At 43.7% G+C, this 12778-nt stretch overlaps 1 protein-coding gene across 1 annotated transcript in view; it reads right to left on the bottom strand.

Moving 5' to 3' along the window:
- The window catches only part of LOC146865944 (fructose-1,6-bisphosphatase isozyme 2), a 325450-nt gene that overhangs the window by 172025 nt on the left and 140647 nt on the right, over positions 1–12778 (bottom strand). The window contains exons 4-5 of the mRNA XM_085632911.1: positions 4004–4144; positions 2992–3129 (exon numbers count right to left, since the gene is read on the bottom strand). Coding sequence (XP_085489037.1) covers positions 2992–3129; positions 4004–4144 — 279 coding nt within the window. The remainder of the gene's footprint in view (positions 1–2991; positions 3130–4003; positions 4145–12778) is intronic.

Here is a 12778-nt window from a genome sequence, read left to right as displayed (position 1 = left end):
CGGAACACATCAGGATCTAAGATTGCTGTGTTTCTAATCTTCATGAGAAAGTCCAATACTGGAAGGCCCCTGTAAAAAAATGGGTAAAACAAATAATCTAAAAAAGGCAAAGGATGCAAAAAAAGTGGGTGCAGAAGCTACTGTTTCTTCCTGCCCCCGTACCAGATGCCTCTCAGGAGGTAAAAGAAGAAAGCGATTTTAACCCTCCGGCTTTATCCTTGGACATTCAGTATATTCCTGTTAATGAATTGACCCTGGGTAGCGTCAGGATTGCCCTGGCCACCCTACAAACTCATATTGTATAAGTTCTTTTACCAGATACAATCATATATCTTCATCCAGTATACTTAATCCACAGGGTAAGGTGTTTTCTAAAAACTCAACTGAGAAACCGACTGAAAGTTTAAAGTATTCTTCTGGGCAAAATGCTGATTATTATTGTGATGTTTCGCTTATTTTACATTGTATTATTCGCTTTGCTATTCAGGAAATGCCATTGAATAGATTGTTTCTGCTGAATCCTCTGTCCGACATTGAAGTTCTAAATATGATGAATAGTAGAGATAGACATATAGGTCACATGTTGCTTTGTAGTGGCATTGCCCTTATCATTGACCGACCCGTGCAGGTCCTTTCGACACAGCCAGCGAGCCTGTGCATAGTTGTCCAGATATAGGTCTTTGTCTAACCTCATTTGCTGATGCTTCAGTCAATCTTAATTGCTGAACGGATGAAGCCATGAAATCTGGTGAAGATGTAGAAGCATCCTCAATCTTACGGGGGGGGGGGGCTTTCTTTATTTCACTCTCTTTTATGCTCGATGCTCCTCTGCCTAGTCCACCAATGGGTGGGCGTAAGCCAAGCACTGTGCCTGTCGGGAGTTTCCTAGCTTCGCCACTTTGGCCATAACTAAAAAAGTAGAAAAAAACGGTGGCAAAGTTACGTAAAGTAAAAAATAACAATATTAGTGGAACTCAGTTCCTCTTAGTTCCAGCTCACTTCGACCTCCACTTCTACTAGCGTCCCCCAGTGAATGAAAGGAATTAAGTTTCTCTGAGTTTATAATGTTAAGGTTTTGCTGGGAGTTACTGAAACTAGGGCCGTGTAATAACAAGAGACAAGTCGTGCACCCCGAGTGTCCTTTGTAGTTCTGCGAACCATGAGCATCACAAGACAAAGGTCTCAGACCCATTGCTTGAGGGAACAACCACGGATAAGATAAGATATTAACGGCACTCAGTGTTTCAAAACCACATGTTTGTGCCTCCTGGGTCAGCCGACCGAGTGTCCTCCCGCAGCCTAGGTGCAAACTCCACTGCTCAAACAAATGTGGCAAGTTTACGAGTATTTATAAACAATTCTATTTTTCGTTTTGTCTAGTGACACCAGCCCCGCCCGGTGGGTGTTTTTGCACAGACTGCCAGGTCATTGAAGGTTATCCAGCAAAACCATATATTCAGAACTGTAAACAACCTCGCACAAGTCACATTGTATTTTCGGGGCGGCCCCGACTACCATTAAATCCTTCCAAGAAAGATGCTGAGTCACTGTTTGCAGCGTTCCAAAGTGCACAGAAACCCGCCCGAGCACAATCCTAGCTCCAGACAGTTAGTAAAACAAAACAACTCCGTCTTAACAGGAAGGCAAATAAAGCCATACTTGCCAAGGGCATAAGAACTGGCAGACCCTCTCACAACCACCAAAAGGCGTACCATATGCAAGCAACTTTTGTTAGGGGTTTCCAGTCACTTACCTTACACGGATACTTGATTCACCAATACGCCGGCGTCACCGGAAGTGACATCACGCACCTTTAGACTCCTAAGGAATCACCGAGAAGATAACTTGTCCTACCTTCAGCCTCTGGACAAGCTCATTTGATGCTGAGGAGCCAGGGAAAATGCGATATCACTTCTGACAAATGTAGTGATCACAAGTTCGAATACCAGAACGCCAAACTCATTAATTAGAAGTTAGTGAATTGGATACAATAATGAGCACTAGTAACGTTTATTATTTATAGAGCTTGGTGCAGAAGTGTACTATGTAAACAATTTATTATTAAGGTAGTTTTAAGGAGTGGAAGCGACCGAAAGTGAACAGGTCTCTTAGTGGACTATTCACTTTCTGTTTCCACTGCTGTGTTCCTCACCCCTTGGACCAAGCCTAGCAAGGTCACTGCCAGAGTGCCACACGTCCAGGCGGTGGGGGCAGTTCCTACCCAGGCCTACCTTTAATTGACGCCCATGCTGCTCCCCATATGATATTCATTCGATCCCCTACCCCTACACTCCCAGAAATGTGTTACATTATGTCTGACGTTGGTGCTTGCAAGCTCGGATCCATTAGCAGTTGTAACAGTAGCAAGTTTTCTCCGACTTTTTTGCTCCCAACCTATGAGTATAAAGCTCCTCGCGTGATTATGGTGAACAGGAACATCTGCATTTGGGCAAAGAGTTATGTGGCTCAGTTTAAATTCATAGAACGATTGCCAATCAGATTTTTTAAAATAATGGAAGTTTAAAGTGTAAGGTAAATCACTTGGGAACCATTGACTGTGCAAGGGCACCTGTCCCGGCGTTCTTCATTCATTCATTACCAGGCATTATCCGTATTCTGGAATTATTCAGAGAGAGTGCGGGGAAAGTACACCTACAACCAAGGTGATACGCCCTAGAATCAGCTCAGATTGGGTTTACGAAGGTTTTCTTCAACGCCAGCTATTTCTGCAGAGCTTCCCTTGGTCTGGGGCACACGTGTGTTTGCAGCTTAAAAAAACACCCCTCAAGCAAACTATAGGTACACTCGAAAGGGTACAGATCTGAAAATAACATAACCCTCGGAGAAGCACTGGGAGTAACGTAGATAAATACATTTAGACAGTTTCCTCAGGGGTGGAGTAACTTAGACCCAGGCATGCAGAGACGAGGCAGGATGTTAGCATGTACTCTAGATTTCAGTTCACCGATGACTAGCTATCGCCTTCCTTACCTCAGGGAACTTTTTGCTGTTTAAATATTCTGTGATGGAAGGGTCGAAGTACTTGGCATAGCCCTCGTTCAGGCTGTAGATCTTCCCTTTCTTCTTTATTTTCACATCTTTATCCACCAAGATAAACTCGCCGAGAGCCTGCGGATCTCAAAATTACAACACAGTTCAGAAGAATTGTAGTTTATATTTGAATCACATGCTTCATACAGCGAAGATGCACTGTTCTGTTCCGGCCCCATCCTCCATCCCGAATGCATGCACAATCATCTACCTTTGGCTTTGTCTAGAGGTCAGTTACCTGGGCTAGGTTTGTGCTCTATCAGTATCACATACATAGTCTGCTCTGAAAAGTCGAAGAGCAGCTTCCCCGCAACCAATGACAGTGCAAGGAGCACAGTGTATCTATCACAGGTGTTAGTGCGGCGAGGGAACTTCCAATGAAACCAGGTAGCAAAGTGTTGCTTCTGTCCAATAGGGATCGGACTGTAGATCTGATGATGTTCATTCAGGAGATGAAGATTGTGATTATCCAGACAAAGTGGTGATAGCAGCCAGCTTGGGCAAACGGAAATTTCTTTAAAAAACACATGGAGTCATGAAAAAGACCACTAACAGCCAGTATGTCCCTTTGCAGCAGGCTACTGCTTCCTAACTCAGTGCCTCCTATAATATTGTCTGCATCTTTTGCTTTTGTTTTGCTAATATTTCACAATAATTCTATAAGCGTTGTTATTGAGCATTCATGGTTGGGATTGCATTGTACAGGCACCGAGTGGTTCGAGCCATGTTGTACTGGGAGCTGCCTATGTGTTTGCAGACCTCTGATAGCTCTTATCAGTGAGCTCAGTGAGGATGTTAGGCCTCTGTGATGCAGGTAGGTGACAAGTGTGTGTTTGGCTACATTTGTAGGATTCTGGTCATAAATACTGTGTAATCGCACTGAGCATTAGAGAGTGTGGCAGGCTCTACTTTTCGTAATAAATTTAAACAGAAATATATCCTTTGTACATACCGGATCCAGCATGAAGCAATCTACTCCTTGCCCAGTGGAAAGGGCAACAAGGGTGGCACTACCATACAGCGCATATCCAGCCGCAACGATGTTACGTCCAGGAATAAGGGCATCCTTCTCAGTGGGCTCATCCTCTGTTGTCTGGGGAAAGAGAGTCAATTGGTTTGTGAACTCTCATTAGGTTAGAAAGCACACGTAGGTAGCATGCACAGACAGATAACATGATGCTCACACTCAAAAATCTAGTTTCCTCACTGCTGTAGCATCATTCCCTAATCATAGACTTCTCAATTTTTTCGAGCAATAAAGTAAAGTAGGGCAAAAGTGAGAATCTGCTCATGTCGATAGTCACCACTCAGTGTCTGTTTATGGATTCCATTTTCAGTGATTGCGGCTAAACTTAAATAGATGAGTATCCTCATCAATTAGGGACTCAAATGCATAATTGAGGACATACCAGGTCCCATTATTTCTAAGACTAACAATGACTCCATTCCATTCCAAACAAGTTCAACAATTGTCCTAATATCAAGAGCTTTATTCCTTCTTCCATTGCATAACAAATATGTTCAAAACATATCCACCACCAATAGCGTTTCATCCCATTCACATCAGTGCTTCTTCAGGGAAAATGAAATCAAAGTAATAGCTCCTCCTTGTTCATTCAATTCTTCTGTTTAGTCAAATAACACATTTATTGTCAAGTTTTTTCTTCTTGCTTATCACTTTTTTTTTAACTTCATTCCCATTCTTTTATCACAATCTGAAAAAGAATAGAAGTATCCTCTTGGCAATAGGAAGACTCAAATTCTGGCTTTAGTAGGCCTTCATGGTTAAGCTTCATGTGTTGTCGGTAGACAACATGCGGAATTTAACCATGAGGGTGTACTAAAGACAGAATTTGAGAACGGTTATTGATAAGAGAATACTGATTCTCTCTGTCAGATTGTGGCAAAAACTTGGAAATAAGTAAAACAAAACAAGTTTAAAAAACATGTATGGAGAAAAAAATAAGCAATGAAAGAAAGAATATACATCCCTATTTTGGACCAACAACATGCTTGTTTTGGAATGATATTTAAGGATGACTGAAGTAGCATATTATGCATCAATGAAATAGATTAAAATAAAAGATTGTGAATGCTTTGTACGGAGAAAATTAAGTTAATCCCAAACAATTTGTAAAATATAGTCTTTTTGGTCTTGCAGTAAGAAACTAAATGTGGTGACTTGTACAGCATGGCCAAGCTTGGGTTGATTGCACCTATTGTTAATATTACAGGAACATTGTTGGTGTGCGAGGTATTTATGCCACAAGCAGTATTTTTGCAAGCAGTCAATGGTTGCATCCAATCACATTTACAATTGTCCCTATTGTGGAGGTCCCAAACCATTAGCATGGTGTATTACCATGTTGTAGTGATATATTTTGCATACTACCCCTTTTTCTACAGCAACTGTGCCTACATTAAATAAACTAAAATATACTTTCTTAGGTTTGAGGGGATGTAAAGCCACAAGCAAACAGGGGTCATGCTCTCACAATTAGCAGATGTACTCCCACATATGAATTACATTGTTCTAGGAACCAAACTTGGAAGAGATCTGACATGTGATACACTGGTCATAGCCCACCTATACCAGGCCAGATCACCTTGGACCGTGACAGACAACCTCATCATACAATCGACTGCCATGTTCTGGCAGAATACACTGCTGCCTGAAGGTGCATATGTTTCTGCATGGTAAAGCGAATATGTCTCTTTACAACGCGTGGTGTTGCCACACGGTAGGTAACAACGCGGTCGTTACAACGACCGCGTTGTTACCACGCATGGCTTTACATCGCAAGTGGTTTCTACAACTTGCACTAGATGGCGCGCTGGACTTAGGAATAGTATAAATTACTATTCCTACTCCAGTTAGCGCAACAGCAGGGAATGTGTTGGATTTAAAATCCAACACATTCCTTGGTGTTGCACGCCACCTAGCGCAAGTCGTAGAAATGACTTGCGATGCAAAGCCATGTGTGGTAACAACGCGGTCGTTGTAATGACCGCGTTGTTACCTACCTGCGTGGTAACACCCGCATTGAAACCGCTATTTCCTGGTAAAGCTGGTGTAATGCCTCTATTCACAGAGAAAAAAAGAAATCAAGCAAAAGATTGCTAGACCTTGCCCTGGTCCTAGCTCAGAGGTGCATAATTATGATGTGGAGGTCAGCCGGGGCCCCTTTTCTGCATAGCTTCATATTTGTATTTTATTTTTGTATAGCGCATATACACAGATAGGTCTCTTAGCGCTTGACAGAGGAAAGGCAGCGTCCGGGCAGGGGTCGTCTCCGAGGTAGGTAAAAGTGTTAGGAAGTGTCCCTAAAAAGAAGAGTTTTTAGCTGTTTCCGAAAGGGAAGCAAACCAGATTCTTTGCGAAGAGTGTCCGGCAGCTGGTTCCAGAGCTGTGGCAGAAGGACTGAAACAGCTCGCCCTCCTTTGGAAACAAAATGACCCCGGGGGCAGGCCAACTGGGCGGCTTCTGCAGAGAGAAGCGCCCGCCCTGGCACATATTTAATTAGGCGGTCCTTTATGTAGCCAGGGGCATGACCATAAAGGGCTTGGTGGGCAATACACAGTCCTTTGAATTTTGATCGCTGTCTGACAGGCAACCAGTGCAGCCTACGTAGGAGGGGGAGGCATGGGCTCTCCTGGGAAACCTGAGGATCAACCTAGCAGCATCATTCTGTACCACCTGCAGACTGTTCATAAGTTTCTGAGGAAGTCCCAAGCAAAGCGCGGTCCCATAATCGAGACGCGAGGTGATAGTTGCTGATACAATGGACTTCATAGATGAAACTGAAAGCAGGGGAGCCAGTTTCCTCAGTTGTCTTAAAAGACCAGTACATGTGCCCAACACCGAATTGACTTGATGACTCATGGAGAGTTCAGAATCAATCTTAATTCCCAAGCTTTTTATAACTGGTGACGGGCTAGGAGGGTTCCCAAGTTCTTTGGGCCAAAACAGGCCACTCCAGAGGTTGTCTTTTACTGGAATGGCAAGAACTTCAGTTTTATCTGGGTTAATTTTCAAGGAGTTTGCCGTCATCCAGTTAATAGTAAACCTTAGGATGTTTTGGACTGTCTCTTGGGCGTGGGCCAAGTTATCAATCCTCAGAACAAGCTGGGTATCGTCTGCGTAATTGAAGACTCGGCATTCCATATTGGCTAATGCAGCCACCAAGGGCTGCAAATATATATTAAAGAGGAGCGGGGACAATGCGGAGCCCTGTGGGACCCCGCAGAGGATATTACCCTTGTCCGATATCTGATCGCCAAGTTGGACCCTCTGTGAACGTCCTGATAAAAATTATTTTAGCCAGTTGTAGGCAGGCCCCCGAAAACCTAAGTCCATCAGCCGAGTCAGTAGTGTTGTATGGCTGACCGTGTCGAACGCCGCAGAGAGATCTAAAAGTATCAGGGTGCTCGACTCTTTGTTATCGGCCTTTATCCTGAGGTCGTCGAGTACAGATAGCATAACTAGCTCCGTACTATGGTGGGCTCTGAAACATGCCTGGCATGGATGAAGTAGCTCATGATCTTCCAGAGAAACAGAGATCGTCTTCAAAACGTGTTGCTCCATGATTTTCGCCAAAAATGGGAGCTGAGAGATGGGTCTATAATTCTTCAACTCAGCCTTGTCTGCTTCCAGCTTTTTTAGTAAGGCGATAACTCTAGCCTCCTTCAAATTGGGGGGTACCTGACCAGTCGCCAAGGAATCATTCAGAAGAGTAAGAATCTGACGATCCAGGACTGGAAAAGCCATCCGAAAAATCCTTGGTGGGCACTGGTCGGCCGGTGAGCCTGATTTAGTTTTAATTATCAGTGCTTCCAGAGATTCTAGGTTCAATGGAGGGAAATTTGTGAAGGATTGATCTGGCAAGGGCGAAGGTGTAGCCAGCTCCTGAGAGCTCAGGGTGATGGAAGTTTTACCAATCTCCAGAAGAATGTCTGTCAGCTTCTGGAGAAAGCAAGTCTGTAAGATATTAGCATCAAGGGGTGTTAGTGCCGCTTTTGCGTCGACTTTTTTACAGAGCTCGTTTAAGATCTTAAAGGTTTCCTTCTGTTTATTAGGAGCATCTGTTATCCGTGCCTCATATTACTCGGCTTTCCTAATAATAATGGATTTTTTATAGAGAGTTAGTGAGGCTTTGTAGGTGGTTAAGTCGGTGGAATTATAAGCTTTCCTCCACTGTCTCTCAGCTTTACGAAGGCTCTGTTTGCTTTCCCTCAATGCTTCATTGAACCAAGGGGTCCCCTTGCGTTTGGGTTTTGTTCTTTCCCTGCGTTCCGGAACTAATTGGTCAATGGCCAATTGAAGAGTATTACTGAGGGATTGGCTATCTATGTCGATGTTAGTGTAGCCTTCCTCAGAAATGGATGCAGGTAAACGCTGTAGTGTATCCATTAGATTTTCCGTCTGGATCTTATGCCAGCTCCGCACTCTCCTCCATTCCGGTATAGGTTGTGTTGGGGAGCTATCCAGGGAAACCCAGCTGGAAATTAATGAATGGTCGGACCAGGCACACGGTAGGATGTTTAGGAGCCTGGCCTGCTGGTTGGAAGACCAAACCAGGTCAAGGGTATGCCCCTTGATGTGAGTAGGGCAATTCACCAATTGGTGAAGTCCCAGATTCAACATTATCGTGTCAATTTGTTTTGCCTGTGGCTCTCGTGGTTCCCTCTCCCAGTGGAAATTAAAATCTCCTACTACCAAGAGTCTTTGATATTGTGTGCTGAGGTCAGATATGATCTCTGCGAAGTGATCACAGAAACCAGGAGTTGCATCCGGGGGCGGTACATTGTCAAGAGGAGGAGGCAGGAGGATTTGGAGGTAAATTTAACACCCAGGATGTCTGTGTTATCTATGCTTTCTGCTATTATCATAGTAGCCGTGAGTCTAGTGTTAAAAAGAATTGCCACTCCCCCCCCCCCCTCTTTTATTTTCCTGCCTGTTGTGCCAAATGGCATCAAAATTCCCTGGTAAAGCAGCAATGATGTCAGGGGCCGATGCGTCCCCCATCCAGGTTTCTGTCAATGACAGTATATCAATGTCCCCCTCCTGGAGAAGCGTAAAGATCTCTAAATGATGTTTCTGAAGGGATCTTGTATTCAAGACCACCACTTTTAGGCCAGGTGGTTTTCCTGGCGTGGGCGTGGATTGAGTGTTAGCCCTGGCAGAGAAACAGCGTCTATCCCGGTGTGCCTCAGGAGACTTTCCGCTTTCAGTTTGGTGGTAACAGAGGGGTTCAAGCCGTGGTTGCATATGGCAAGGGACAGCAGTTCCCTTGCTGAGTAATGTTTAATTGGGCCAGGGGTTATATACTTTATAAAAAAAGGAAGATGCCGCGTCGCTAATTAAAAAAATACTCTTTCAGTACAGGCTGGGAAATTTAGACCAACCCTACAGGTAAATTGCACAATGACATTCAACTTAACATTTTTCGTGTCACTTTGTATTTTTTGTTTGGCAACCGTAAAACAGAACACAAAGGTATACCATTGTTACAATGTTTGGGAAAATGCCAGACGGCAACAAAGCAGTTCACATAAAATGGAGAAAAATACTGAACAAGATATGCCCCACATCAATCAAACGATGTACTGTGTTGGTATCAGAGTTAATAGTCCTTACATGCTCCCCAACACCGATAGTGATTGAAAAATAAATTAGAAGAAATTGAATAAATTACAACTACAATATTCTCACAAAACACTCTAATAATTAAAGCACCCTAACAGGACAACTGTCCAGATTATGTTGATTGTACAAGTGATAAAAAATGTTTTGTTTTTAATTCACTCCCAATGTACATTGAGGCCAAGCATGGAGACAAACGCACGGGAGGGCTTGATAAGTCAGTTCATTTGCCCATCCATAACATTCTGAAGAAAGAAGTAGTCCACTTCAATTGGTCCCAAAATGATCAATGTGTTTAACCTTCTGATTTTCTGGAGGTCTCCTCAGGACCTGGTCTGGTCTAAATGACCTACAGGATCGAAAAACCAAGGTTAAAAGGCATGGCAGAGACCGCCTTGGCATGAGAGGAAATTAGAGAAAATTTCACGAACGTAGCAAGCAACTGACCACCATGACCTTTCAATACTCAGACCATAGAGCCAGGTGTGTCATAGTCCCAAACAAGTTTTCTCCTCAAAACAAGCATTTGCAATGCAGTAGGTCTCGCCTTTGGATCCCAGTGTTTAGCTATGCAGCACATTATTGTGGGTAGAGCAACATTTTTTACTGTGCACGTAACACTGAAAGGTTGCAGTGCCACAGGTTATGTCACTAGGTGTACCTTGGGACCTCTTTTGGCCACATAAGGTACTGGACCCTGTGAGGGATCGTGCTCAGTGACACAAAATGCATTTATAGAACAATAGCAGCAGTGGGGAAACCTGATCAGTGGAGCTATTGACAGTGCAAATGGTGCGTTCTCCAAAAGAAAGGTGCGTCCGCCATATTTCAAGATAAAGCGCGGCAAAAGAAAGTAAATACATTTAAAATGCCATTAGATAAATTGCTGCAAACATGCCACACTGCAACGACAGAAATTATCGGAAATGGCGTCAGCGGTGCATTTATTCCAAGCACAGTGGCCGTCTGAAGTTAACGGTGGTCTCCATAAGCAGACAGCTGGGTGGGAGGAGTGTAGAATAGGCAGGGCTTTTTTCCATGGAGGGAAGGAAGGCACCCCACAGGCAGGTGCACCTCCAAAGCTGCAAGTAAAAGATAAAGCACAGCACTTGTGAAACAGGTGCCGCGCTGAGAGTTAAAATATGATTTAAGTTATTTATTTAAAAAAATGGAGGAAGCGAGCTATGTCCTCTTTTGGCATTAAACAGCTTGTAGATGCCCCCACTCATATTAAAGGGCATATTCTGGACCTTATTTGGACCTCAGACCCCAAGGTATATCTGGTGGATATTTTACCCTGTATCTGGTCGGATCATCATATGGTGAACTGTAAGATCCCCATTATGGGGTACCCAGTTCAAAAATCTTTAAAAATGAAAGTAGTTCGTCGGTGGACAAGAGTTGACTCACAATCACTGACCAATATCCTTCCTGGGTATGCCCAACTATTGGTGCCTAGCGGAGATCTAGACCAAGACTACAAGAACATAACACGGAATCTGAGTCAGGCGATAGATCAGATAGCACCTGAGAAATTACAAAAAGTAAAAAGAGTAGGAAAAGGGGCTCCGTGGTTTACCCCGCTCTTGAGGGACCATAAAAAAAGCTCTGTTTTTTGGAAAGGAATTGGAGGAGAACAAAGGAGGGCACAGATAGGGAACAATATAAAATTTCTCTCAATGTATATAAAAAGTTGATTATGGCAACAAAAGCAGCCTTCTATGAAACTCGTATTAATCAGGCTGAGAATACTCAGAAGGAAACATTTAAAATTTTGACAGAGTTGAGCAAAAAATCAGAAATGATTGAAACTACAATAAATGTGGACACGTTTCAATGCTTCTTTCTGGAGAAGGTGGAGACCATTCTTTCTGAGATTAAGAATGGTATTTTGAATAGCCGCCTTTAATACAGGAAGCCCAAACTCCTCTGGAAGTATCCATTTCAAGGTTTCCGGAAATAGATTATCAAAGCCTGGAACAGCTTATGAGCAGAATTAAGTCAGGATCCCCGGCGGACCCATGTCCCCCTAGGGTCTTTCGTTTGGCGTGCCCTATTCTAGGAGATCATATTATCTCCCTCCTTAATAGCTCGTTGGAGACCGGCCTTTTACCATCAAGTCTCAAGGAGGCTCGAGTTAAACCGTTGTTAAAGAAGCCAGGAGCCGATCCGACCATCCTGAAAAACTATAGGCCGATCTCTCAACTGCCTTTCTTGTCCAAGGTTTTGGAGCAACATGTGCTGAAGTCCCTCTCTTTATTCCTGGAGTCACACCATATACTCCAGGAGCGTCACGCAGGCTTTCGTGCACACCACAGCACCGAGTTGGTGATGCTCTCGGTGCTGGATGAGCTCAGAGGCATGGCTGACAGTAAGAAACCAAGCGCCCTGATACTTTTAGATCTATCAGCGGCGTTTGATACTGTCAGCCATTCCCTGCTATTGGACAGACTGGCCCTTTTTGGGATAAAGGATCTAGCCTATAAATGGTTACAGTCTTTTCTGAAAGGAAGGGCACAGAGGATCCAACTGGGGGATTGTATCTCGGAGGTTGGTGTTCTGGAGTGCGGAGTCCCTCAGGGCTCTGCCCTATCTCCACTACTATTTAATCTCTATCTGCAACCTCTGATCAACTCTTTAGCTAACATGGGTTGTCGTGTGTTTAACTACGCCGATGACACCCAGTTACTATTGAGCATTGATAATACGGCTATAGCACAAACCAATGCTCAAAATATTCTTAGACATACGGTCAGCTGGATGACGGCAAATCTGTTGAAAATAAATCCAGATAAAACAGAGATACTGGTGGTTTCAACCACAGACTCACCTTGGTGTGACCTATATTGGCCCCAGGAACTAGGTCCCACGCCGATACCAAGCAATAAAGTAAAAAGTCTTGGTATCAAGATTGACAATGAGCTGTCAATGGCCAGTCAGATTTCTTCTGTTGTAGGGACTTGTACTGGCTTGATTAGACAGTTGCGCAAACTTGTCCCTTTCCTTTCCTTTTCCATACTTTGTACTGTTGTCTCTGCTACAATTATATCAAGGTTGGATTATGGAAACGCCCTTTACTTATGT

Source organism: Triturus cristatus, chromosome 2_1 (genome assembly GCF_964204655.1).
Source record: "Triturus cristatus chromosome 2_1, aTriCri1.1, whole genome shotgun sequence".
NCBI classification, from domain to species: Eukaryota; Metazoa; Chordata; class Amphibia; order Caudata; family Salamandridae; genus Triturus; species Triturus cristatus.
This window is presented reverse-complemented; position numbering and strand designations above follow the sequence as displayed.